General features: G+C 50.5%; 1 protein-coding gene across 7 annotated transcripts in view; it reads left to right on the forward strand.

Annotated features, from left to right (window-relative positions):
• Positions 1 to 3,860: 3,860 nt before the first annotated feature.
• UNC13B (unc-13 homolog B) overlaps positions 3,861 to 26,821 on the forward strand; it is a 341,091-nt gene continuing 318,130 nt past the window's right edge. Inside the window, exons 1-2 of one of the 7 annotated variants that reach the window (XM_075932839.1) lie at positions 3,864 to 4,001; positions 4,630 to 4,768. Coding sequence is in view for 6 of the 7 variants with exons in the window: in XM_075932833.1 (XP_075788948.1) it covers positions 3,917 to 4,001 (85 nt within the window). In the remaining variant the exon portion in view is untranslated. Of the gene's footprint in view, positions 4,002 to 4,629; positions 4,769 to 7,010; positions 7,226 to 7,810; positions 7,848 to 7,923; positions 7,951 to 26,821 lie in introns of those variants that run through there. The other 6 variants (XM_075932833.1, XM_075932834.1, XM_075932838.1 and 3 more) reach the window with 6 other exon arrangements.

A 26,821-nucleotide genomic window follows, 5' to 3' on the forward strand; every position in this document is an offset into this window, starting at 1 on the left:
AGGGAGGCAGAAGAGGGAGCTTGGCACTGGTGGGTTTTCCCCCTAATGTTTCAGCCCTGAAGCACCCATAGAGTCAGAGCCAATGGTTCAGGCTTCTGGCTGCCAAGAAATAGCTACTAGGCCCCCAGGCAGTGGGGTGGCCAGGGAGATGCTGCCCTCCCGCTGTCAGGCTCTGTCCTTGCCGCTCCCATTGGTTGCAGCTCCTGGCCAATGGGAGCCGTGGAGCCAACACTCAGGCAGGGACAGCAGGCGGCACTTCCACGGCCGCTCATTGATCAGCAGGGCCTGCGGGCCCCTGGGAGTTCCCTTGCGGAGCCAGTTTGAGAAACACTATGGCAGACGGCATGGTGCTGGGAAGCGCAAGGGGCATCTTCACAGGGGTGAGGTGCTGGCCAGTTGTGGCTGTGCCAAGTGCCGAAGGACCATTCCTAAGCGCGGGGGGCTAAGGGGGTAACTCCGCTGTTCAGGTTCCAGCGTGGGGCTTACAGAACGGTGCAAAGTCTTCGGGATGATGCTCCATTGGGCTTTGTGAAGCTAAACCAGTTGACTCCCTTTGTGCTCCTTGAAGGACACCCTGGAAGCCAACTCCCAGAGGTCTGAGACTGGGGAGTTCCCCAGCAGAGGCTGCAGCGGCTGTCATGCAAGTCATGTCTGGCCCATCGCGCGTATGCACCACTTCTACAGATCAGCTGGGCTACATCTCGACTGGCAGGATTTTCCAGAAATGCTTTTAACAGAAAAGTTTTTCGTTAAAAGCATTCTCGGAACAGAGCGTCTAGATTGGCAGGACGCTTTTCTGCAAAAGCACTTTTTGTGGAAAAGCGTCCGTGCCAATCTAGATGCACTTATGCGCAAAAAAAGCCCCGATTGCCATTTTCGCGATCGGGGCTTTTTTGCGGAAAACAAATCTCAGCTGTCTACACTGGCCCTTTTGCGCAAAAGGGACTTTTGCCCCAACGGGAGCAGCATAGTATTTCCGCAAGAAGCACTGATTTCTTACAGTAGGAAGTCAGTGTTCTTGTGGAAATTCAAGTGGCCAGTGTAGACAGCTGGCAAGTTTTTCCGGAAAAGTGGCTGATTTTCCAGAAACACCGGCCAGTCTAGACACAGCCCTGGGGTTTGATTCATGGCTTCGACTGTTTGGCTTAACTTTGTTCTCTTGTATTTGCTTTGCCAGCAAGAGGAAGGGCCCTGAAAAGCAAACAAAGAAACAGCAAAATGGAATAAACATGCAGGGCTCCCTCCTGCTCCTAGGGAAGCCAACTGGAGGTTTACTCCTCATTTAACCAGGAGCAGGAGCAAGCCCCTCCCGCCCCCTTACAGCCAGGGAGCCCGTTAGTCTCTGCATATTTTAAACCCAGTCTTCGCTAAGGACTGGAATAGACAAAGAGCCCTCACATAATAGCATTAGTTCAAAATGAAATTATCCGCCACGTAGTAAGACCCCATTGGGAAAGATCTTCAGAATTAGATTAGGGAAATGCTCACTGTGCATATTACCAGCAGCTCTAAGCTGTGTAAATGATCTTACACTGATTCCTCTAGAAGCTGGAAGGATCCCAAAGCCCACTGCTTTGGGTATTTCAGTTCTTCTTGCCAGTTTCCTCTCCTCAGGGTGCGAGGGTGTGGACTGGAACCGCCCGCTAGAACTCAGCTCATTTCACCGCATTTGTTTAGGAACCACCACGGGGTGACCTAGCTGGGAGCCGGCTGCCGTGTGCAACGCTCCGCATCCTGCGGCTCCTGCCAATGTGGTGAGGGCAGGGGGGCCTGATCCTTGATGCTGGCCCCAGGGCCCCCAGCTAATCCTCCATGTCATCCTGGCCCCTTGGGCTACCTCCATATGGGGGACCGTCCCCTCCAAAGGACAACTGGGGCTGCTGCCATGGGCCCCACAGAACAGGGGGCCCAGAGAAGCTGCCCTGAACCATCTCATGGGCAGGACAGCTTGGGGACTTGCACTCTGCAGTGCACTCTCTAATCTAGCAAAGGCGGTGGACAGGGAAGGAGCCCTGTTGGCGGATGCTACAAAGATACCCCAGAACATCCAGTCCAAAGCAGACTGGAGAGAGTTACAGACCTGGGTGGCCGGGGAACAAAAAGGCAGGTGAAAATCAGCATTGAGCAGTGCCAAGTACTCGCCATTGGGAAAGCTGATCCCAGCTAGACAGACACAGCTGGGTCCTAAGTTGGCTGTTACTGCGCCAGACAGAGACCTTGGCATCACCGGGGTAATTCTCTGAAAGCCGCGATTCCTTATGCAGCCGCAAGCACAAAGGCTAGCAAATTGTTAGGGAAGGGAGAGAAAATCAGACACAGAATCCCACTGTGCCACTATCTAAATCCATGGAACACCTGCCCCCGGAATACTCTGAGGGTTGGGTGCCACGTCTCAAAAAGCAGCCAGCGGGGCCAGAAAAGGTTCAGAGAAGGGCAGGCACGTGGCACTAGGGGTCTAACGAGGCTCTCAAGCACTAACTGTTTCAATAATTGTCAATGCACTGCAAGAAAATATGGAATCCCTGCTGGGACCACGTGGGTGACAAAATACGAGCAGAGGGGGAAATAAGGCCGAGGCCAGGGCAGGGACATGAAGCGATCTGGATCCCAGGGGAAGCTGGACCCATGCAAACAAAACAGGTTTTCACAGAGCCAAATGCAAGGTCCTACCCTGGCCACCACCCCAGAATGGGGAATTGCTCCCAGGCAAGCAGGGACTCAGAGAAGGATTTCGGGGTCATGCTGGGCCAGTCGCTCACCGGGAGCTCCCAGGGCTACACTGGGGTGAGTCCAGGCCATCACTAGACACATGAGCAGAGGAGTGAGCAGGGCTGGGAGGGGACACAGCATCCATGAGACTGAGGCTATGTCTACACTGTGGTTTTTTTGCAGATGAGGTTTTGCAACTAAAAAGCCCCATGTAGACGGGGCCATTTGTCGGAAAAAAGTCCTTTTTTGCAAGATCCCTTATTCCTCAAAAATGAGTGTTTCATTTGCATATCCTCTTCCGCAAAAAAAAAAAAAAAAAAAAAAAAGCCGTGTAGACATAGCCTGAGGCTGGACCAGCAGCCTGTCCTAGGGGCCACCTTTTAAAAAGATGTTGGGAAACTGGAGATGGCGTAGCAAAGAGCCCAACGTGTTGAGGGCTGAAGACAAACGCCATCTTGTGAGCTACTGAAAGGAGCCCGATCAGACCAGCTTCCACAAAGGAAGGCTGAGAGGTGACTTCATGGAAGTATCGAGGCGCAGGAAGCCTGGAGAAGAAAGGTCAGGGATCAAAGGGCTGTTTAGTGTCGCAGAACAAGACCAGTGGCTGGAAGAGGGAACCAGACGCATTCATAGTAGAAATAAGGCACAAATATTTCACAGGGAGGATGATTTACCGTTGGAACAAACTCCCAAAGCAAGAGAGAGATGGATTCTCCATTCCTGATCCGTCTAGTTAAGACGAGACGCCTTTCTGGTGTGCGCTTGGACCAATACTCATTGGCTAATGATACACAGAAGGGCTGGGAGAGGCAGGGATCAGATTTGATGTTCTAATGGTCCCTTCTGGCCTTATGTGCTACTAATTAATGATGGACTGAGTGCGGCAAAGGGGAAGCCTCTGGGGTTATGGCCCAGCCAGCCTGGACTCAGCTATGGGTAATGGGAACAATCCAGGGGAAGCCGCTTAAACATCCACAGAGGCTGGCCAGGGCCAGGACACTGGCCTTACGAAAGAAGGGTGGGGGTGCCAGTGACATCACAAAGGCTTGTAGCAGGATCTCTGCTTATTGGTGGGGTGGTGGTGACCTCATAGAGAGACCCTGACATCAGCCAGGCAGGACAGAGGGGCAACCCCAGAGATTCCCCTGGCTTTGCAGCAGGAAGGGAAGGCATCTTATCCAGGTCTCTCCTGGGGGACAGTGAGAGAATGAAGATTAATGTATGTAGGCAGGAGCCGGAGTCTCGGAGTTTTCGCCTTCCCTGCCACCGATTCCATGTCACCTGTGTAGCAGGTAAGAACCTCAGAGAGGTCTGGAACCTGGTCAGTGTGATCCCCCGGGTACCAGGCATAGACATCACTGGGTTACGGTGATTTGATTTCCTACCCAAGACTTTGTACCATGGAATCACAGGGGGCACTGGGAGTTTGTCCTTTTAGGTTTCCCTTTCTCTCTTTCCCTCCCTCTTTCTCTTCTTGTCTTGCTGCATTTCCCCCTTTTCCATTCCACCCTGCCTCCACTAAAGAGGGGCGTGTGTGTGGGGGGGTGTTGCTGTCACTGTGGGAGGCCTTCTGCAGCTGACCTGGGCCATCCTTTTGGACTTCCGGTGAGACCCCCCCCCCACCTCCTAGCTCTCAGAGTCTTGATGCTGATTGGCAGGAGGCTATTCACAGGGGAGACTCAGGTTCTTTTGTTCTCTTTAAGATGAACCACACAAGTCCCAAGCCATCGTGGATTGATGTGATCGTGCGGCTTCTCTGCAATGATGATTGTCTCCGCGCTGTTCTTCTCAAACACTTGCCGAGTAATGACTAGGAATGATTGTCATCCCGCCAGACCTGACTGGGTCTGTCCCTCTCCGGTCTGTTGGACACCCCATAGCTTCCTGCTCTTCTTGATAAGAAATCCCCTGATCCCACAGAGCCGTGCCGCTTCAGGAGTGGATAGCCAGGGCTGTACATCCCCTTAAGCCGGGCAGAGCCACCTCTTCCTAGCAGTCGAAGCTGCCAAGTGCAGATTGAAGGCAGTGACAGGAGAGGGTGAGCAACACTTCCCTTGCTGTAAGTAACACAGCAGCAGAAAAACAGCGCAACTAACTCCAGCGCGATCCCACCATGCACGTGGGTGTTCAGTCTGTCGGGAAGTCTGCCACGCTCTGCCGGAACAGGTCCAGAAAGCGCCAGGGGAGAGCGAGCATGCTGCAGGAAAACGGTGGCTGCTCGGAGCCAAATGTGAACAATGCTTGGCCAGCAACGAGCAAGGTCAGACAAGGGACATGACCTAACCCTAATGGAAAAGCTTGGCTTTTCCAGCAGAGGAAACACCCCGGGAAAATGTGAGGACTCAGTCCTAGAGGGTCAGCAGGCAGCGCTCTAAATTGCTGTCCTGGCAGATCTCATCCCACTTTTGTTGTCTCTGGGTAGGCTGGGTAGGGGGAGGTTCTGGGTGGGCAATCTCTGTGTTGTCCAAACCTTATGTGGGTGGCTGAGGTATCACCCCTCCAGCTTCCCCTCCATGTGTGAGCAGGCACCCTGGGCGGGAGAGTTCAAATACTGGTGCAGCTGCCACTGGTACAGAGATCGGAGAGGGAAGTGGTTATAACAACCGCTCTCCCCTGAAATTAAAAATTGCAGGTCACAGATAGAAATCAATCTGGATGGTTTGGTAAGCTGGGCGCAAGCAAAGACCACACATTTCAATATGGCCATCTACGAAGTTGCACACCCAGGAACAAAGAACACAAGAGCGGCCAGCCTGGGTCAGGCCAAAGGTCCATCTAGCCCAGTGTCCCGTCTGCAGACATCGGCCAATGCCAGGTGCCCCAGAGGGAGTGAACAGAACAGGGAATCCTCACCGTGTCCCGGTCTGGTGTGAACAAACCAAACAGGACATGGATACATCAGAAAGAGGTGAGGGAAGAAGTGTGAGCATGACTAAAAGTGTGGCAAACCTGCCTTGTGTGAAAGGCCCAGTCTGTTGCCTACAGAGCAGGTTCAGAAGTGGAAGCTAGACAAGTCGTGCATGGAAACAAGACACACGTTTTAGCAGTGAAGGTAATTAGCCATCGTAACAATTCACGGTGTGCGTGTGTGCACGTGGGTGCGTGCCCTCTAGTTCAAACAAACTCATGGAGAGCAGTACAGTGGGGGGTGTGAGGTGGGTCTGACTGGATGATAACCATGGGGCATTGGGCCAGGGAACTGAGGGCAGGCCCGTGTCACCTGGCAATCGGCCCTGGAACATGGGGCAATCCCAGAGCCTTGCTTCCCAAAGGAGAGGCCAATCCCATAGCCCTAGAGACGGAGTGGGGGTTGGGCTATCCCTGTAGCCTTGCCCTGTGGTGGTGGAGAATAGTGCCCGGGCTGTCTGGGACAGGGGGAAGGAATAACCTTCCCAGCTCTGCCCCCAGGGGAACAATCAATGCTTGCCGCATCCGTTATGAATATAGCCCCCCAGCAGCTCTTTCATTACAGCATGAGCTCTGTGATTAACCAAGGCCCACTGAGCCCAGGGAGAAACCAGACCCTGCTCACTCCCAGGGCAGTATACCTGTCCCCCATCTCCCTACATTGGACTCAAAGCCGCTAGGGTACCCTGAGGCTGTTCTCCCAAGCCAGGATTCATAGGTGCAAGAGAGAGAGGGGTGCAGCGGGGTATTCTCTGGAGCTGCAGCTCTCAAACTTTCCACGTGACTGTACCCCGAGAGTCGGCTTTGGCTTGCGTCCCCCCAAATGTCACCTGAGACACTTCAGCTTGCAAAACCAGACACCGAAGCGTTACAGCAAGAGCGGCTTTTGCGTCCCGTCGGAGTAGCCTGTGGCACCGTGGCGATGCACAGGCAGGGTCCGGAGCCGCTGCCTCGCTCTGTGTCTTTGGGGCAGTCTCTAAGGTGCCCCAGGACTGCGCCTTGTGTGCAAAGCTGCAGCCCGCCCCGGCCGCCCCTCTCGCCAGGCTGCGGGGAGAAGGGCCCGCCCGGCTGCTGGTGGGGAGCGAGCCGGTGCCCATGAGGTCAGGGGCACTGGCCCCTGCTATTCAGGCCACCTGTTGTGGAGCCGGGCGAGTCCCTGGGCAGCCCCCCCCCCAAGAGCTGTGCTGCTGGGGGCCCTGCGGAGAGCCACTGCGGGGGGCGGGGCCGGGTTAGGACCGTTCTCTAGGGGGCGGGGCCTGGCTGGGAAGTTTTTAAAGGGGCGGGACTAGGTTGAGAAGCGCGTTCTAGGGGGCGGGGCCGGGCTCAGGAGGGGGCTCTAGGGGGCGGGGCCGGGCTCAGGAGCGGTCTCTAGGGGGCGGGGCCGGGCTCAGGAGGGGGTTCTAGGGGGCGGGGCCGGACTCACCTGTGGCGGCCCCGCCCCTCGGGCCGGGATTGGCCGCGCGCTGCCCGGCGGAGCCGCTCGTTGTCCCCGCGGCCCGGGCGGCCCCTCCCCCCGCTCATGGCGCCGCCGCCCTCCCGGCCCCGCGCGGCTCCGTGACTGGCCGGAGGGAGGCCCCGGGCCGCGCCATGTCCCTGCTCTGCGTGCGAGGTGAGACCGCCCCCCCGGCACCCCCCCGGGTCTCTGACCCCCCCCCGGTAACCCCCCCGGCACCCCCCCCGGGTAACCCCCCCCCGGCACCCCCCCCGGGTAACCCCCCCCGGAACCCCTCCGGCCTCTGACCCCCCCCGGTAACCCCCCCGGCACCCCCCCGGGTAACCCCCCCGGGCCGCGCCATGTCCCTGCTCTGCGTGCGAGGTGAGACCGCCCCCCCGGCACCCCCCCGGGTCTCTGACCCCCCCCGGTAACCCCCCCGGCACCCCCCCCGGGTAACCCCCCCCCGGCACCCCCCCCGGGTAACCCCCCCCGGAACCCCTCCGGCCTCTGACCCCCCCCGGTAACCCCCCCGGCACCCCCCCGGGTAACCCCCCCGGGCCGCGCCATGTCCCTGCTCTGCGTGCGAGGTGAGACCGCCCCCCCGGCACCCCCCCGGGTCTCTGACCCCCCCCCGGTAACCCCCCCGGCACCCCCCCCGGGTAACCCCCCCCCCCGGCACCCCCCCCGGGTAACCCCCCCCGGAACCCCTCCGGCCTCTGACCCCCCCCGGTAACCCCCCCGGCACCCCCCCGGGTAACCCCCCCGGGCCGCGCCATGTCCCTGCTCTGCGTGCGAGGTGAGACCGGCCCCCCCGGTAACCCCCCCCGGAACCCCCCCGGCCTCTGACCCCCCCCCGGTAACCCCCACGGGCCGCGCCATGTCCCTGCTCTGCGTGCGAGGTGAGACCGGCCCCCCCGGTAACCCCCCCGGTTCTCTGACCCCCCCCCGGTAACCCCCCCCGGGCCGCCCGGTTCTCTGACCCCCCCCCCCGGCAACCCCCCCAGGCCGCCCGGTTCTCTGCCTTCCCCCGTGCAACCCCCCCCGGTTCTCTGACCCCCCCCCGGCAACCCCCCCCGGTTCTCTGACCCCCCCCCCCGGCATCCCCCCCGGTTCCCTGACACCCCCCCCCGGCAACCCCCTCCCGGGCCGCCCGGTTCTCTGCCCCCCCCTCGCGCAACTCCCCCCCAGTTCTCTGACCCCCCCGGGCACCCCCCCCCGCGCAACCCCCCCGGGTTCTCTGACCCCCCCCCCGCGCAACCCCCCCGGGTTCTCTGACCACCCCCCCCGCGCAACCCTCCCCCCCCGGTTCTCTGATCCTCCCACAAACCCCCCTGGGCCGCCCGGTTCTCTAACCCCCCCCGGTTCTCTGACCCCCCCGCAAAACCCCCCCCGCAAACCCCCCTGGGCCGCCCGGTTCTCTGGACCCCCCCCCGGCAAGCGGACCCGAGCCCCCGCCCGTTTCTCTGAGCCTCCCCGGCCCGTGTGGCAGGTGGCCGGTCTGTGGACGAGCCGCCTGCCCGGAGCGGGGCTATCTCCGGCTGGGTGCGGGCACGAGCCACCTTCCCGCTCCGCCGCTGCCCCTGGGCAGCCTGAGCACGGCGATCCGGGCCGGGCGCAGTGCTGGCCCCGGGGGTCTGCAGCGACCTGTCCCCGACATGCACCGGGCCCAGCGCCCAGCAGCCAGAGATGCCCCTTTGGGTGTTGGGGGTTCCCGTCGTGCGGCGCAGCAATGTTGGGGTCCGTCCCCGTGTCCCGCTTGCCGTGCTTGGGTGTGCTGAGAAGTGAGAATTTGCAACACCCAAAGCACTGAACGACAGCAGAAACTTGTGTGTAAACGCTTGGCTCTAGACCGGACAGTGTGCCTCCTTCCCAGGCGCTGTTAGGGACACTCGTGGAAGCGACTGTGAATGACAAATTAATATCAGTTATTAATTAGAGCTGTCCTTGACCGGTGAGTCACATGAGTCTAGGTTTACATGCTGGCTGTATCGATCTCTGAACCGGCACTTCCAGTATTGTGTAACACACCGGTTCTTTGTTGTAGCTATTCTTTCTTTCCCTGGGGTCTGGGCTTTCATACACTAAACTTTGTTCTGCTGCTTCCTTTTAGGTCTGGTGAGCTTGGCTATTATTTGCCTAGGAACAATTGGTCATAATGATCTATTGTTTTTTAGTTGCCTTGTGCCTCTTTCTTTTGTATTACATTCTGGACACTGGCTGCTTGTACAGTACCTGCTTCGGTTCACCTAGGACAGAACAGAAATGCAGAAAAGGGTTTTGATCACCAGAGTGTTACTTGGGATTGTAGGTACATCTGACCAGGAGAGGAGCATGCTATTTCCATAGTGTTTAACACACACACACAATAAAACTATGACATGGGATTGAATTGACTCTGGTTAAACAAGGAAGTTGTGTGAAATGCTGACACTGCCCTGATACCTTAGTAGTTCCAGGAACCCTTGAGTATCATGTCTAAGCACAGTTGAAAGCATGTCACAAATGTTGAGCTATTGTGAAGATGAATTGGTTAAAGAGGTAGAAAATGAACCATTTCTACCTATGTTACACAGTGAAAACTGAGGCAGAGAGGTGGAATTCTCTTGTCAAGATTTCATATGGAGTCCATGTATGTTGAGGTTAGAGTTCAGGATCTCCTGATTCCCAATCTCTCCTCTAAACTGTAAGATATCTACTCTCCCATCACCTTATTGATTGTGCCTAGGTAACGAATCACAGATGGCTCAGTTCTGTTAAATTGATAGGAAATATAAGGACTTTGAAAGATGATTGTCTCTCTTAGCTCTGAATTTCCTTGTCGCTGTTTCTTTGTGTCAACATCTGACATCATTTTGTTAAATAGCTTTTTCATTTAATTTCCTTGTGGCAGTAATTGGAGTAATAAAATCTAAAATAGCAAAAATCTATATGAGTAGCAGTAATCATTGTGATGATAACTCCGCAATAATGAAGGTACACCTATCTACCTGCACCCAGTGTTATTTTGGCACAAAGGAAAACAAACCTTGGTTGGCCTAGCAATTCATTCTAAATGTACAGTTAATCTGAATTTGGGTTTCTGAGCTCAATAGCTTGCTCTCTTCCTGAGTGGCAATATAAGGTGGTGCTCTCATGTCTTGTGAAAGAAGCACTCTGCATGCACTTTGCTGCCGGAGACCCAGAGAGAGGTGCCAAAATACACACATGTTCTGTCTGTCTAGTGTGTATGTGGCAATTCTGTGCACTTTTACCAGACTCTTGGATTCATATGCTGTGCAAGGCACACAAATCACATTACAGAACAGAAGGGGGATGTGGGGGGAAGGAAGGTGAATGTCAGTGAGTTAATGATATTAGAGGTGGGGAAGGGGAAATGTCTGAGAGTTAATAGTATTAGAGGTGATAATTGGGGAAGCTATCTTTGTAATGTGTAAGATAGCTGGGGTCTTTGTTAAGTCCCGTGCGGAGAGTGTCGAATTTTAGCATGAATGCCAGTTCAGAGGATTCCCTTTCAGGTGCAGATTTGAATGTCTTCTGAAGTAGGATGCAGGTTAGCAGGTCATTGAGACTGTGTCCTTTCTGGTTGAAATGACAAGCAACTGTTTTTTCTTTGTGATCCTGTCTAATGTCTGTTTTGTGGGCATTGATTCTTTGGCAAAGGGTCTGAGATGTTTGTCCAATGTACATAGCAGACGGACACTTTCGGCACATGATAGCATAGATTATATTTATTGGGCCTAACCAAGTGAGTTACAAGATCAAGAATACATATTCCTGCGCCTCCAGAAATATGTATATTCCCCACCTCTAATATCATTAACTCACTGGCATTCACCTTCCTTCCCCCCCCCCCCCCCCCCCACATCCCCTTTCTGTTCTGTAATGTGATTTGTCCTTTTCATGTGTGTTCATTTTTTAAAAATTGTATCCTTTGGTATATATGGTTGTGACTATTTTCTTCCATTATTTGATCTGAGGAAGTGGGTCTGGCCCACGAAAGCTCATCATCTAATAAACCATCTTGTTAGTCTTTAAAGTGCTACATAGTCCTGTATTTTGTTTCAGCTACACCAGACTAACACGGCTACATCTCTATCACTATTAATAGTGTAGTGATAGAAGTGTAGCCGTGTTAGTCTGGGGTAGCTGAAGCAAACCACCTGCATTCTGCTACAAAGACCTTTTACATCTGCACTTGAAAGGGAATCCTCTGAACTGTCATTCATGTTAAAATTCAACACTCTCCAAAAAGGAATGAACAAACACTCAAGCTATCTTACCCATTACCAAGATAGCTTCCCCAATTATCACCTCTAATACCATTAACTCACAAACATCCCACTCTCCCCACCTCTAATATCATCAATTCACAGACACTTACCTTCCTTCCTTCCCCCCCCCCCCCCCGCATCCCCCTCCTGTTCTGAAATGAGATTTGTCCTTTTCATATGTGTTCATTTTTTTAAATTGTATCCTTTGGTATATATGGTTGTGACTATTTTCTTCCACTATTTGATCTGAGGAAGTGGGTCTGGCCCACGAAAGGTCATCATCTAATAAACCATCTTGTTAGACTTTAAAGTGCTACATTGTCCTGCATTTTGCTATTAATAGTGTTTCATCCTTGTGTAAATGTAGCCCAGTATCTCCTATGATCTTTCCTTGTGGCAATATTAAATATGAAAATTAGGTTTTACATTTGGCTTCACCTCTCTCATAAAAGCAAGGCATTATAAAAATAAAGATTCAGAAAACCCAAACCTCTAAATTTGATTGTCGAACCAGTTTTCTCTTTAAAATCTTTCTCACCCTTGAGGCAGTATTTAAAACGGAAGGCTTTGCAATAATTTAAGCAAGGATGGAGGTGCCATGGAAAGTAAAGCCCTAGTTCTGCATATGCTTAGTTAATCACGTGCATAAACGTTTGCAGGGTGAAGGACTTTAACTGTCTAAATAAAAATGCTATCATGACCCCACACCGTGTACAGATAATAGTTTCAGGGTATGAGAATATTAGAGGTGTGGCAGAAGAAATGGGAGTGGGATAGGGCTGTCTTTCATTGTATTGGGGCAACTCCTTGAAGCAGGGAAAAAAATAATTTTAGTTGCTTTTTATAGATCAGCTGGGTGTACATTAAAACGCTAACGGTATTATCCACTGAAAAACAGGATTAATTATAAGGATTCGTTGCTGTCATTAACTTCAGTTCTGCTGCTGTAATACAGCATAACGTAGTTAGCTGTAATGAGTGAGTATGTAATGGAACGGCTGCCATATGAAGAGAGATTAAAAAGACTGGGACTTTTCAGCCTAGAAAAGAGGAGACAGGGTGGGGGGGAGGGTATGAAAGAGATGTATAAAATCAGGACTGGTGTGGAGAAAGTGAATAAGAAAAGTTATTTACTTGTTCCCATAACATTAGATCTAGGGGCCACCAAATTAAATTAACGAGTAGCAGGTTTAGAATGAACAAAAGTAAGTACTACCGTATATTCCAGCGTACAAGACGACCTCTGATGTTAAAAAACATCCCCCAAAAATCGGGGGTCGTCTTGTACGCCGGATGCCCCGCCGCCGGAGCCCCTCCGCGGCTTTGAAAGCCTCGGGGGAAGCCGGCGGGGGGGCATCCCAGGCGCGCATGGGCTGCCCCCGCGCCGGAGCCCCTCCGCGGCGGCTTTCAAAGCCGCGGAGGGGCTCCAGCGGGGGGGCAGCCCATGCGCGCCTGGGATGCCCCGCCGCCGGCTTCCCCCGAGGCTTTCAAAGCCGCGGAGGGGCTCCGGCGGGGGGGCAGCCCATGCGCGCCTGGGATGCCCCGCCGCCGGCTTTCCCCGAGGCTTTCAAAGCCGCGGAGGGGCTCCGGCGGGGGGGCAGCCCATGCGCGCCTGGGATGCCCCGCCACCGGCTTCCCCCGAGGCTTTCAAAGCCGCGGAGGGGCTCCGGCGGGGGGGCAGCCCATGCGCGCCTGGGATGCCCCCCCGCCGGCTTCCCCCGAGGCTTTCAAAGCCGCGGAGGGGCTCCGGCGGGGGGGGGGGGGAGCAGCCCAGGCGCTCCTGGCGGCTTTGCTCCCGGTGCCTCTGGTCTGCTGGGGACCATCTCCAGCAGACCAGGGACACCGGGAGTAAAGGAGGCGGAGGGGCGCTGGGGTATAAGATGAAACCCTATCTTTTAATTAAAAAGATAGGGGGTCGTCTTATACGCCCAGTCGCCCTATACGCCGGAAAATACGGTACTTCACTCAACCCACAGACAACCTGTGGAACTCCTTGCCAAAGGATGTTGTGAAGGCCAGGACTATAACAGGAATCAAAAAAGAACAAGATGAATTCATGGAGGTTAGGTCCATTAATGGCTATTCACTAGGATGAGTGGGAATGATGTCCTAGCCTCAGTTATCCGCTGGGAATGGGCGACAGAGGAGGGATTACTCAATGATTCCCTGTTCTGTTCACTCCCTCTGGGGCCCCTGGTATTGGCTGCTGTCGGCAGACAGGACACTGGGCTGGACGGACCTTTGGTCTGACTCGGTCTGGCTGTTTTTATGTTCTTATGAGTAGTATTTTTTTCTGAATTGCTTAAAAAAATTGTCAACTGTTGGGCTGCTAGGATGCTGTGAGTGACCACTGCTTATAACCAGTATTGTGTCTCTGTTGTAGTGTGCTCCCCTGTCTCCATTGTTGTCTCTTCCCAGCAGGGACTGCCTTTTTGTTCTGTTTGTACAGCACCTCCCACCATTATGGGGTCCTGCGACCTCCATTGGTTTGCCATCTCCATGTTACATCCTAGTCACTGTCTCCTATTAAATTGTATTTTTTCACTCAGAGAGGATTACTCAGCTTGCCATCAGATTTTCAGCTCCGGCTTTTAATTTCTTATTTTGTTGGGCCAAAAAATTCTCTTGCAACACCATTTGCTAGGATTTCAACTCTTGGGTCTTGACTTCCTAGCAAGAGAGTAGTGAAACTCCCACCACTCTGAGCATTTTGAATAGAGGGCTGTGCATGATCCAGGCTGCCCACTGTATATTTCAGGCCATTTCTTGCAGGTTATAAATATTGTTATGCAAAAATTCTCATCAATTCCTTCATTGTAGTTGGCAAAGGATTTCTCACTGTGCTGTGTAGCTGTCAAGTGTGCATTGAATGGCACCCTTTCGTTGTGGCCATTCCAGCTGTTTTTGGAGGCTGTTTAAGACTGCGAGTCTCCTGGTGTCATGCTCTGGAATACAGTTTTTGTTAATGTTTTGAAGCACCAGCTAGGTGATGGACCTCTGTTGCACAGACCTGTTCAGGGTTCTCTTGCAGGAATGTCTCCGAAAGCGAGCTAAGTGTATAATGGTCACTGTTTTGCTGCTTATCTAGGAGTCACCCATGATGTGCTAAGGTGTGAAACGTTTGCTTAGGTCACCCAGGGTGCTTAGGTGGTGCCCTGTTATGCTTATAAGGAAGCACATGGGATCTTTTTCAGAGGAAAAGGCAACAGGCTGCATTTATTGAGACTATGGTAGAAAAGCAGCCAGCATATGCTTCATAAAGACAAGGCCCTCTGTCCACCCCGGGACCTGCAGATGGAGTATAGTTACCAGTCTGGCGTGGCTCAAGTCTGTCTCACTGGCCAGGCAAGGCTGACGGAGCGAGGAGTCGGGGTTCCTCTGAGGTTTGGCTTGCAGGACTGAACTTAGCCCCTTCTTAGACATGGAAGTTTCCATTTGAGTCTGAGTTTCGCGGTGTCATGCTGCAATCCTTGATACGTCAATCTTGGTATTTCCCCAGTTATCCTTTGACATCTGTGGTCAGGCTTCCTTATCTTTTATTTGTGGTCTCGCCTTCAGGAGTGTCTGCCTGTCTCCAGGGCTCGGCTGTTCTGCCAACTTCAGCCGCCTTCGTCTAGCCTCGGGCACTATGGATGTTGTTTCATTATCTTCAAGTGTCTCAAGTCTTTTTGACTGCCTGGACTTTCCTGAGGACTTTCTCACACAGTCTTCACTCACACCGTACAATTTACAGAGCACTTTGCACAAAGAGTTACTAAAAGACACAACTTAGTTTGCAATGCAGACATTGTTGAATGAGAAACAAGGTGAAATAGAAGCATATAGATCTCACAAGCAAATAATTATACGTAACACTTACATTTATAGACCAGTACTAAAATATCACACTTTTGCTACACACCTGTGAGCACTTCCTGAGGCACACCAAGGATGAACCTGCAAATCTGGCTTTGGAGAACATCCTCCAAGCAAAATCCTGGCTTAGCCGGGACCCCTGAGTTCCAGTCAAGACTATTTGCCGAATCCAGGGAGCAGCTTCCCCATGCACCTGGTGCTCTCTACCCTCCCAAAGAGGAGTTCCACCAGCAGGTTAGTTTGGAGCCCCAAAGATCACCGAAGTAAAGTTTGATACAGCTGTGACTCACCTGAGAGCATCCATTGAGGTGCCAAGAGGGTGAGTAGCTCCTTGATGCATCCCTTCTGAAGACCGTGGCTTGAGACTGTTCTCTGAGACCTCTGGGTTTTCTCCTGCTACATTCATGTATCAAAGTTTAGAGGGAGAGTGCAATTCTGGGCATCAGAATAGGCTTGATGGTTGGACGGGATTCAAGTCCTCTCTCGCCCTATAAAAGATGCTGTCATTTCTCGGAGTATCCAGAGTGCGTTTTACTCAAGATTCCTGTTCTGGCCCTGAGGTAGGGTCGGATGTACTCTTTGTAACAGCTTTAGCCCCATCCTGTAGCAGTGCCTTGTTCTAAAGCTGTCAGTGCTGTAGGAAGATGGAAGATGAAAAGTGATGTGAGCTGCTGTATTGTCAGAGGATCTGGAGAAATCCCTTGGGAAACCTTCACTGTGAAGGAGTACAAGGGCAAAAACTTTGTAGGGAAGGGCACAGCTTTCCCTAGGGTCCTGCAGAAATGTTCACCTGTCTGAGACTTACTTCTGAACAGCCCTTACCAGGTTCATTGGGTTGCTAATTCAGTGGCATCCTGTAACAGACTAGTCAAAGTGAAGAGTGGTGTCTCATCAGTCCCTTTTCCAGGTGAGTTGGGTCATGAGGCTTTAAAATAGGCTAATTTTAAACGTCCTCTGTGCTGTGTCGTGCTGTTGAGTCTGGCAAAGCAGAGAAAAGCTCATTTGGAATCATGCTTCCCATGAGTGTAAGTTTCTAAAATCCAAGGTGATTTTCCTGATGGTGACTTCATCTTATATAGCATGTGAATTTCTGGCTCTAGACACTGATTGGATTGGCACCTGTTTCTACAAGCATAAGGTAGCGCTAGAGACCTATCAGAGATGCCCGAGTCCCACGTTAATGAGTCCTCACGGTGGTGGGCTTGCTTCTCTATACCTCCCATAGGGGCCATGCCTTGACTCCATGGCTTCTATACAAAAGGAACTTGGGGCTCTCTTTGGAGTGGCCTAGTTATTCCAAAGCTTGGTCGTATGACTTGAGTTGCTAGGCTACTTCTAACGACAAGGCAACATCAAAATGGACATCTGGCTGTCGTTCACATCGTTGAGGCCTGGCTGGTCTAAAACTAGAAGGCTGTGTCAGGCCCATGTGGTCAGAGGCTGTGGGCACTGCCTGTCTGGGATGACTGGATCCTATCTCGGAAAGGGGCAGAGTGCTGTGGCAAAGTGACCCCCTAGCGCTGACGTGGGTTTTTCTCTGCAGTTCTGCTGGTCAGGTCAGACACGGGTCCCCTTTGGCTTTGCCGCTCAGTCCTCCTGTTCGGTCTCATTGGGTCACGCTCCTCGTCAGGTAATCCAGTAGCCCTGGACCTCGGATGAGGGATATGGTGAGGCTGCAGTGGACCACGGTCCTTCTGTCTCCCTTGGATTCCTTTTAGGCCATTTGTCCAGTTGTAAAGGAACAGTCCTCTCTTGGGGCGGTCTGGCCCTGTCTGGTACAGAGACTAAACTGGACATGGATGGGGAGCACCTTACTAAAGGGTGCCCTGCTTTGCACCTTGCACACACCGTACATGCAAGGTCAGGCGGTTAGGAGTGGGGCGGGGTGCTCGTCAACATCCCCTCTTCTGTGTAACCTTACACCTCTGGTGTGTGTGGGGTTACGCTGATGGGGGATGGGTTTCACCAGCAGGGACAGGCCCCTGCCATTCTTGGAAGTACTAGACTGATGGTATTCTAGGAATGCAAGAGGGGCCAGCCCAGGGAGCCTTGTATTAAGTGGTTAAAGTCAATCAGGTGAGACGTCTTGGCTGGTGATATTTCCACTTGTACCAAATGATCTAGAGGTGTCGATATCTTACTCGGTTTTGGTTTCATAGCAAAAGATGGTGCATCTGTGCTCTTGTCGGCACGCCTGCCTCTCAAGCACCTTTCTGATCGCATGTGTCTGTATCACTCCACTTTTCAGCAGGGCAGCCCCCTACTTCTTGCAAGTGCCCTCCTCTGGCCAGTGATCCTCTCGTTGGGTCTTCAGTGACTCAGTCTTCAGGGAGAGCTGCTTACACTGTCCCTGTAGCCCTTCCTGGGCTCCACCCCGCTCCCCAGTCTGATCAACAGATCCTGCCTGAGTACCCTAGTTGGCCAGCTCATGTGTTCCTGCTCTGGGGTGAAACATGACCACCAGGCTTCTTGGCTGGGGGCTCTTTTCCTGCCCTTAAGTCTTCTAACCCCAGCACCCCTGCTGGGTCAGGCCAGATGAGCCTCCCTCCTGGATGTGAGGGACAATTCCATGGGCAGACCCTTCCCTGGGACCATCCTTGGGGAGTCCTGGTAGCCAGGCGGAAGCTACTGCCTTGTTTCCTGTCCCTGCCAGCAGCTACCTGCCTTAGCCCTGGCAGCCAGCTAGGAGCACCACTTGCTTTCCCAGTCCCTGCAAGCAGGCTGCCCTCACTCTGGCCCTGCAGATCCTTTTAGGAGCGCCTGCTGGGTCCTTGGCTGTTTTCTGCACTTTCTCTGGTTGCTTCCCCTGCAGGCACTTGAGCCTTATGGAGGACCTCTATGCCACTCCTTTCTTGGTTGGGCAGTGACAGGACCCAGCCAGGGGCCTTTTCCACCCATCACAACATCTATGGGAACTCCATATGAAGCAAGCAATGAAAAATGGCAACGAATAATGTTAAACTTTGCATTACTGATCAGGATACTTTACCCTGGTAAATCCCTTGTGGAATAGCGTGGGATTTGTGTTCAGTTGAGTAGAACATAGTTGCTCTTTCTCTCCCCCCTGCACCCCCCTCCCTCAAACTCATTCATTGTGATGCTTGCTCACAGCTTCTCGTAGAGCCCATTAGCTAGGTTTTCAAAATAGGCAGGAAGGTTACGACTGCCCATCAGTGTTCCATTTCAGGCGCTGAATCCAGCACTTGCAGGTTTTACCGTCTCGGGAGTGAAGGTCTAATTTGGGTCTCTTGAGTAGCATATTTGTAATTAGCACTAGCTTGTTTGAACAGAGATTTTATTTTGAAGGTACTCATAAAATGTACAAATTTTCTTTCTTGTGGGGATTAAAATGGAAATAACAGATGGACTCTAAAAGCACTGACAAAATTATGATGGATTTGAGGGAAGTAGGTGTATAAAGAATAGCATTTGACTAAGTTGCTTGTGTACCTCTTAATGCCTCATCTTGAAAGAGGATCACACATCTTTATCCTAAAGTTACTTATTTTCCTACTTTTATTGGAATTACCTGTATAGCATATAAAGAATAATGAAACTGAGGTATAAAAAGTCCTTGTACTAAAGGACCAAATGTCATTATTTCAAGTTTCCTGCCTGACCCACTGCTTTTGGGTCCTTGTCACAGAAACGGAGCCGACATTTGGGTCTTGGCAAGTTGAGTTATGGTTGCTAGTTTGACTTGGAAAATAGCTTCCAAAGTGTCACCTCTTTCCATTCTCTCCTGAACAGAACAAAAGGAGTGAGCTAATCTTCACACACTGAAGCTGGCTTGAACTGCAGGAAGTTGAAAGGTTTTATATTTGTACGTTTTAGGGTTGGGAAGAGCTCTTCTAACCCTGGTTGGCCACTTTCACTCCTCTTGTTATGTAACATCATCTTGGGGGGTATGGCCTGAGTTTTGAGACTTGGACTTTTTTTTAGTAGGATGAAGGAAGTAAAGATAATGCTGTATTTTAGGGAATATCTACACAGCAGGGCAAAAGTTGAATTAAGCTACACAACTTCAGCTATGTCAGTTGTGTAGCTGAAGTTGAAATAGCTTCACTTGGCTTTTGGCACGGTCTGCACAGCAGGAAGTTGAAGGAAGAACACTCTTTTCCCCGACTTCCCTTACTCTTCGTGAAATGAGTATTACAGGAGTCAGCGTAAGAAGTCCTCCAGCTCGACATGAATTTTGAAATAATGGCTTGCTGTGCAGACACACACTATGTTCTTTTGAAATAACATCAGTTATTCCGAAATAACGCTGCTATGTAGACATACTCGTAGTGTTCTGTCTCTGAACCAGAGTAATACCAGGCATCTCCCTGTGACTGACTGCTGTAACTAGGTGACCTTAGCTGGGACTTACAGCAACTGTCCGTATGAAAAGGTTGTGTGTATAACCTACCCTGCTTGACTCAGAGTTATAATAAGACTTTTTCTGCACGGTGTAAATTCCCTGTTGTGATTTGGTTTTAAAAAATGCATAAGTTCACAACAAATGCCATTTAATGATGAAATATACACAAAATAAGCTCTGTTTTATGTATATGAACATGCCTCAGGGTGATGTTATGCTAGCGCTAATGATGCATTGAACAGGGTGGTACATTTGGGGGGTGTTTCTAGGGTTGCCAGGTGTCCGGTTTTCACCCGGACTGTCCGTTATTCGGGTCCTCTGTCCGGCTAAAAAAACCAGAAAATACCAGACTGTTTCCCTCGGACGGAAGCCCGGCAGGGACAATTTTCCCCTGCTGCGTCAGGCGGGGGAGTAAAAAGCGTGGGGCCGCTTAAAGGCGCAGCGCCCTTTTTTCCCTTGGTCTCCCCTTTTTTTCCTCAAAAGAATTTTTTCCCTTTTTTGGAGGAGGTGTTTGGTATTTTTTGTTAAACCATCTGGCAACCCTATGTGTTTCATATTGTTAGTGACTTTTAATATCCTTTTGTAATAGAGTGCAAATGAACAAAAGCCACAAGACAATAGGAAAAAGATTCAGGTCAAATGTACTGGTGTGAAAGCAACTTTCATTGGCCAAACGGAAACTTCCTTGATTTCTTGAGCTTTTCTCCTCAAGAGCTACCCTGTTGCCCTGGCCGACAGTGGTCCCACCGGTGGATGTGGGTCAGGCTACCGCGGCACTGTTGGCAGGCGTGGGTTGGGAGACAGCAGTGGCTGGGGCAGCGTCAGTGTGATGGACCGGGCCGTGTCTGGGCACAGCTGAGGGCGTCTGCTCAGGGCGAATTGCTCAAATCCGGGGCTCCTTACAGCCCCCAGACTGGTGACCTCTCCAAACAGGCCGCAAACCTGTCCCATAGAGCGCTTCAGCTGCCTGCCTGAAGCCTCACGAGCAAAACCCCTCCGACACCCCAGCAATATCTGTGCCCCAGATGGCCCCGGGCCTCATACACCGGTGAGGGGTCTTAGCACCCAATCCCACCTACCCCGAACAAGTTCTGTCCGGTTCCAAGAAACCAGCCACAGATCCCTGGTCAATTTACCCTCTGGACCTTACCCACAAACACGCTGGGCCAATCCTTTAGCATCTAACATCTAAAGGTTTATTACTACAATAAAGAAAAGCATGAGTGTAAGGTTGCTAAAGAGTCATACATTACATGCATCGAATTTCCCAGTCCTTGATGCAGGCTCTAGCAGAGATGTTACAGCTGCTGGTTTAAAAGTTCTTGTTGCACATCCTAGGATCAGGATGGGTTCACAGGTCTTTCCGGCTCTTCGATCCCTGCAGTGCTGCCTCTGGGATGAAGTGCTGAGCTGAGAACAAGATGGCGTCGACCACATGGCCTCTTTATACCTCCTTCCTGGTCCCTTCTTGGCTGTAGCAGGTCACCCGGCCAGAGGCCAATCTCTGTGTTCCCTGCTGGCAGCCCTCAGGTGACAGCCCCAATTCTTTAGGTGTGTCCATAGCCCATTGAGAGCCATTGTCCCACAGGGCCTCACTAATTAGCATGTCCACAGGCCCGGCCCTTCCCAGTGCTCAACCACATGCAGGGAAATCTTCAGTATCCATACAATTACATGCTAATAATTGCACACACAGACATTATACAAACACAGGAACAGCGTACAAAGGATTATCAGACAGTAAGCTTCTATTCAATACCTCACATTGCCCCCTTCTATACCATTTTTAGGGCCAACACCCCCACCTATGGGTGCATCAGTGATCTGGCTGCTCCCCTCAAGATCTAGTAACGTGACAGCACAGTCGGCGTTGCGGTCTGGCTCATCCCGGAGACAACAGCGGCAGGGGTAACTGGTCTGGCGCCTCTGGTTCCAACTGCAACGGCTGTGGCTCCGGTGTCTGGAGAGGAGCTCCTTCCCCTCCGGCGGCCAACCCCAACTGAGCAGCCCTGCAGCATTTTATACCTGGGCTGCACTGCGAGCATGCCCAGCAGGGCTGTGGGGGAGGGGTGTATTCTACCCAATAGGTGGGCTCTCCGCCCCCAGGTTCAGTGCGGGGCTGGCCAGTCCCGTCGCAGGCAGAAACAGGACAAGCTTTATTTCAACAGAATTGTAACAAGGGGCTTTCTGGGCAGACGCTGCTGAAAGCATTAATTCAGGACAAATTGCTTAGGGACGGAGCTGCCACAATTCAAGATTGGGAGCATACCAGACCAGTCAGAGCACTGCTGTTCCACACATCTGCTGACAAGAAGTCACACAAACAATTCTTTTATGGTGCATCTACGCAGCATGGTTATTTCAAAATCACTGATATTCTGAAATAACAATGTGAGCATGTACGCAGCAGTTCCGTTATTTTGAAATACATTTGAAATAAGGGATGGCTTATTCCGACCTCTGTAAACATCATTCTATGAGGAATAACACCTATTCTGAAAGAGCTGTTTTGAAATAGCTGTAGTATGGATGCTCCACTGCTGCTGTTTTGAAATAGCTCCTCCCCAGGGCCATTCAGAGTAATTACTCCCCAGTGCCTTCTGGGGGTCTGCATCGAGGTAGCATGTCCACATTAGGGAAGCCTGCCTTGCACTGATTTTGAGGCGTCACTGTAGTGTAGACGTGCTATTTCGAAATGTGCTGTTCCGGAGTATTTCTTCTGGGATAGCTTTATTTCAAAATAAGCATGCAGCATAGATGTACGCTAGACAGGTGAGTTCTGCTCTGCTACCACACCTTGTACATGTGAGGGGTTATGAAAACCAAGCTCATCAAATGAAAAGGTACTGCAGACCCCAGAGGACCAGCCATTCAGCTCTTCACCAAAAATTGCACTGGGCCAATCCTTCAGCATCTAGAATCGAAAGGTTTGTTTATAGAAAGAAAAGGTGAGAGTTACAATTCTTAAAGGAATCAAATACCTACACTGATCGCAAAGTTCTTGGTTCAGGCTTACAGCAGTGATGGAATAAACTCCGGGTTTAACTCAAGTCTTTGGAGGGCGTCTGCAGCTTTGGGTCATGAGTCCTTTCTTCAGAACTTAACTTGGTAGCAAAGATACCCCGGAGGGGAGAAGCTGGGTTGAAGAACCACTGGAGGGATTTCCAGGGCCCTTGATATCTTCTCACAAGTGTAGGGAATTCCATGATTGGTACCGGGGAAAAGCAGAGCAACAAGATAGTTTACAGCCCCATGGGCAAGTCACTTGTCCATGAATCATTCAGTTCTTTACAGGTAGAAGCCAGGGCCCATGTTCCAGATTCAAGGGCTGCAGGAAAGTCCATTCTGTGTCATTGCGTGCCTCTCATGCTTCATTGTCCGTTGAATGCCTCTTGATGCGCCAGTCGTATAACACAAGAACTGGAAGAGACTTCAAGAAGTCAAGTCGAGTGCCCTGCACTCCCAGCAGGACCAAGGTGTCTGTCTAACCTGCTCTTCAGTATCTCCAGTGATGGACATTCCACAGCCTCCCTCAGCAGCTGATTCCCGTGTTTTACCACCCTGACAGGAAGTTTTTCTAATGTCCCACCCAAAGCTCCCTTGTTGTAATTGAAGTCCGTTGCTTCTTGTCCAATTATCAGAAGTTAAGGAGAATATTTTTGTCCCCTTCTCCTTGTAACAATATCTTAGGCACATGTAAGCTGTTACGTTCCCTCTCAGTATTCTCTTGTTTCCAAACTAAACACACACAGTTCTTTCAGCCTTCCCTCATAGGTCATGTTTTCTAGACCTTTAATCATGTTTGTTGATTGTCTCTGGACCTTCTCCAATTTCTCCACATCTTTCCTGTAATGTGGTGCCCAGAACTGGACACATTATGCCAGTTGAGGCTGAATTAGCGCAGATTAGAACGGAAGAATGACTTCTCGTGTCTTCCCAACATTATTGTTAATGCATCCCGGAATTATGGCTTTTTTTTCTTTTTTGAACAGTGTCATACTGTTGACTCATATTGAGCTTGTAGTCCACTATGACCCCTAGATCCCTTTCTGCATTACTCCTTCCTAGACAGTCACTTCCCATTCTGTGTGTGTGAAACTGATTGTTCCTTTCTAAGTGGAGCACTTTGCATTTGTCCCTATTAAATTTAATCCTATTTACCTCAGACAGTTTGTCCAGATCATTTTGAATTATGCCCCTATCCTCCACTTGCAATCCTCCAAGCTTGGTATCATCTGAACACTTTACAAGTGCACACTTTATGCCATGAAATAAATAGTTTATGAAGATTTTGAACAGAACCAGTCTCAAAACTGATACCCATGGAACCCTGCTTGTTATGCCCTTCCAGCCTGACTGTGAACCATTGATGACTACTCTGAGAATTGTTATCTAGCCAGTTGTGCACCCACCTTGTAGTAGCCCCATGTAGTTTGTAGTTTCCTAGTTTATTGATAAGAAGGTTATGTGAGACCGTATCAAATATTTTTACTGAAGTCTCGATACACCACATATGTTGCTTTCCCCCTTATCCACAATATTTGTTACCCTGTCAAAGAAAGCTATCAGGTTGTTTTGACATGATTTGTTCTTGACAAATCCAGGCTGGCTGTCACCTATCACCTTATTTCCTTCCAGATGTTTGCAGATGAATTCCTTAATTACCTGCTCCATTATCTTCCTGGCACAGAAGTTAAACTGACTGGTCTGCAGTTTCCTGGGTTGTTCTTATTTTCCTTTGCATAGATGGGCCCTAGATTGACCCTTTTCCATTCTTCTGGGATCTTTCCTGTCTTCCATGATATTTCAAAGATGACAGCTAAAGCCTCAGGTACCTCCTCTATCAGCTCCTGGTGTACTCTTGGATGCATTTCATCAGGCCCTGGTGACTTGCAGACATCTCACTTGAAGTACTTTTTAGCTCGTTCTTTTCCTATTTTAACTTATAAACCTACTTACTTTTCTCGAGCATTGACTCTTGGAGGCAACCAATCACCACCAACCTTCTTGGTGTAAACCGACACAAGTCATTAAGCACCTCTGCAATTTCCATGTTTTCTATTATTGTTTTTCCCTCTTTGTTAACCTTAGAAATAAAGGTACACGGCTAATGTTCATAGTTTCCTGTACAAAACTGTTACGTGCATACAAATGGCATAATCAAGCCAGTAAATTACAAGTTTTTCATAGGGCACGTCACTTGGCATACTTTGTACAAACGTACAAGAGTGGTTGCAAGGATGATCTGCATGGCCAATTTCAATCAGGTAACGTCACAAGAGTAAATGGAAAAAGCTGAGTGAGAGAGCCCAATATCTTGCTTTGCTACTCGCTTGCATTAGAAAGGAAAGTAGGAAAAAACTAACTCGGGAACCTTACTGTGCTACTTGACATGTGGTTATAGAACATAAGAATGGCCATACTAGGTCAGACCAAAGGTCCGTCTAGCCCAGTGGCCTGTCTGCTGACAGTGGCCAGCACCAGGTACCCCAGAGGGGGTGGACCGAGTACAATGATCAAGCGATTTGTCTTGTGCCATCCCTCTCCAGCCTCTGACAAACAGAGGCCAGGGACACCATTTCTATCCCTTGGCTAATAGCCTTTTATGGACCTAACCTCCATGAAATGATCTAGCTTCTCTTTAATGGTTATGGTGTCAGAAGGTCCAGAGAAGAGCAACAAAAAATGACTGAGAGTCTAGAAAACATGAGCAATGAGGGAAGCCGGAAGTAATTGGGCTTTTTAGTTTGGAAAAGAGAAGACTGAGAGGGGACATGATAGTGGTGTTCAAATACCTGAAAGGGTGTCATAGGGAGGAGGGAGAAAAACTTGGCCCTTGAGGGTAACACAAGAAGCAATGGGCTTAAACTGCAGCAAGGGAGGTTTAGGTTGGACATTAGGGAAAACTTCCTGCCTGGAAACACTGGAATAAATTGCCTGGGTTGGTTGTGGAATCTCTATCACTGGAGATATTTAAGAGAAGATTAGATAAACATCTATCAGGGATGATCTAGCTGGTGCTTGGTCCTGCCAGAAGGGCAGGGCATAGGCCTTGATGATCTCTTGAGGTCTCTTCTAGTTCTACTGTTCTATGGTGAGGAGTCAGATCTCCTGCCACAGGGAATAACCTGTTTCCTCTATTGAATTGATAGATTTCAAGGCCAGAAGGGATAATCAGCCTGTCGATCCTGACCTCTTGTATCGTATCCAGTTCCCCTTGTATTGCACCTGATCACGTTTGTTGAGCTTCTAAAGCGTATCTTCTGAAAAGGCAGCCCATCTTGATTGGAAGATCCCAGGAGATGGTGAGTGCACCACTTCTCTTGGGAGTTTTTCCCAGTGGTTGCTCACCCTCCCTGTTACGAAAGTGTGCCTTTTTTCTAATTCGAATTGATCCTGCTTCAGATTTAACTTCCAGCTCTTGGGTCTTTTTCTGCTTTTTTCACTAAAGAGTCTTTGTTTCAGGAATATTCTTCCCTTGAAGGAACTTAAACACTAATCAAGTCACTTCTCAGTTGACTTTCTGATGAATTAAACAGAATGAGCTATTCAAATGTCTCACTGTAAGGCAATTTCTCTAGCTCTCAAATAGTTTTTGTGGCTCTCTTTTGCACCCTCTTTAGGTTTTAATCTTTTTGTAAATGTGAGCAACTGAGCTCGACACAGGATTCCTGCACTGGCATTACTAACAGTGTATGCAGAAGTGAAATAATCTCCCTGACTACTCTCCTGTTCATACATCTATGGTTTGTATTATCCCTTTATGCCACAGCATTGCATTGAAAGCGTATGTTGAGTTGCTTGTCTGCTAGGACCCCTAGATCCTTTCCAGAGTCCCTGTTCTGTAGGAGACCCCTCTGTTGTTTGGTTCTTATGGACAAACACACGTGCGTACTTGTATTAAAAAAAGTTTGAATGGGCCTAATGTGATAAGTTATCTAGAGCCTTGATGTCCACCAATTAGTCGTCCACCAATTTTATCGGTGATTTTACATTCACTTCCGCTCATTGATGAAAATGTTGTATAAACATCAGGCTTAATTATGATCTGTGGAAATTCCATAGAAACACCCATGTTTCATTCCTAGTGGACAACCATCACTTGCGAGGTATCAGTCGGTTCTTAATCCATTCAGCGTGCCTCTCTGATATTGTACACTAGCTTGTTAGTCAGCGTGTGTGGTACTAAGTCAAAAGCCTTAACAGTCGAAATGTATTTCATCTACTCAGTTATTTCTCAGCCTCATTAGAAATCTCATCAAAGACTGAAATCAGGTTTGC

This window comes from Pelodiscus sinensis, chromosome 6 (assembly GCF_049634645.1).
Source record: "Pelodiscus sinensis isolate JC-2024 chromosome 6, ASM4963464v1, whole genome shotgun sequence".
Lineage (NCBI taxonomy): Eukaryota > Metazoa > Chordata > Testudines > Trionychidae > Pelodiscus > Pelodiscus sinensis.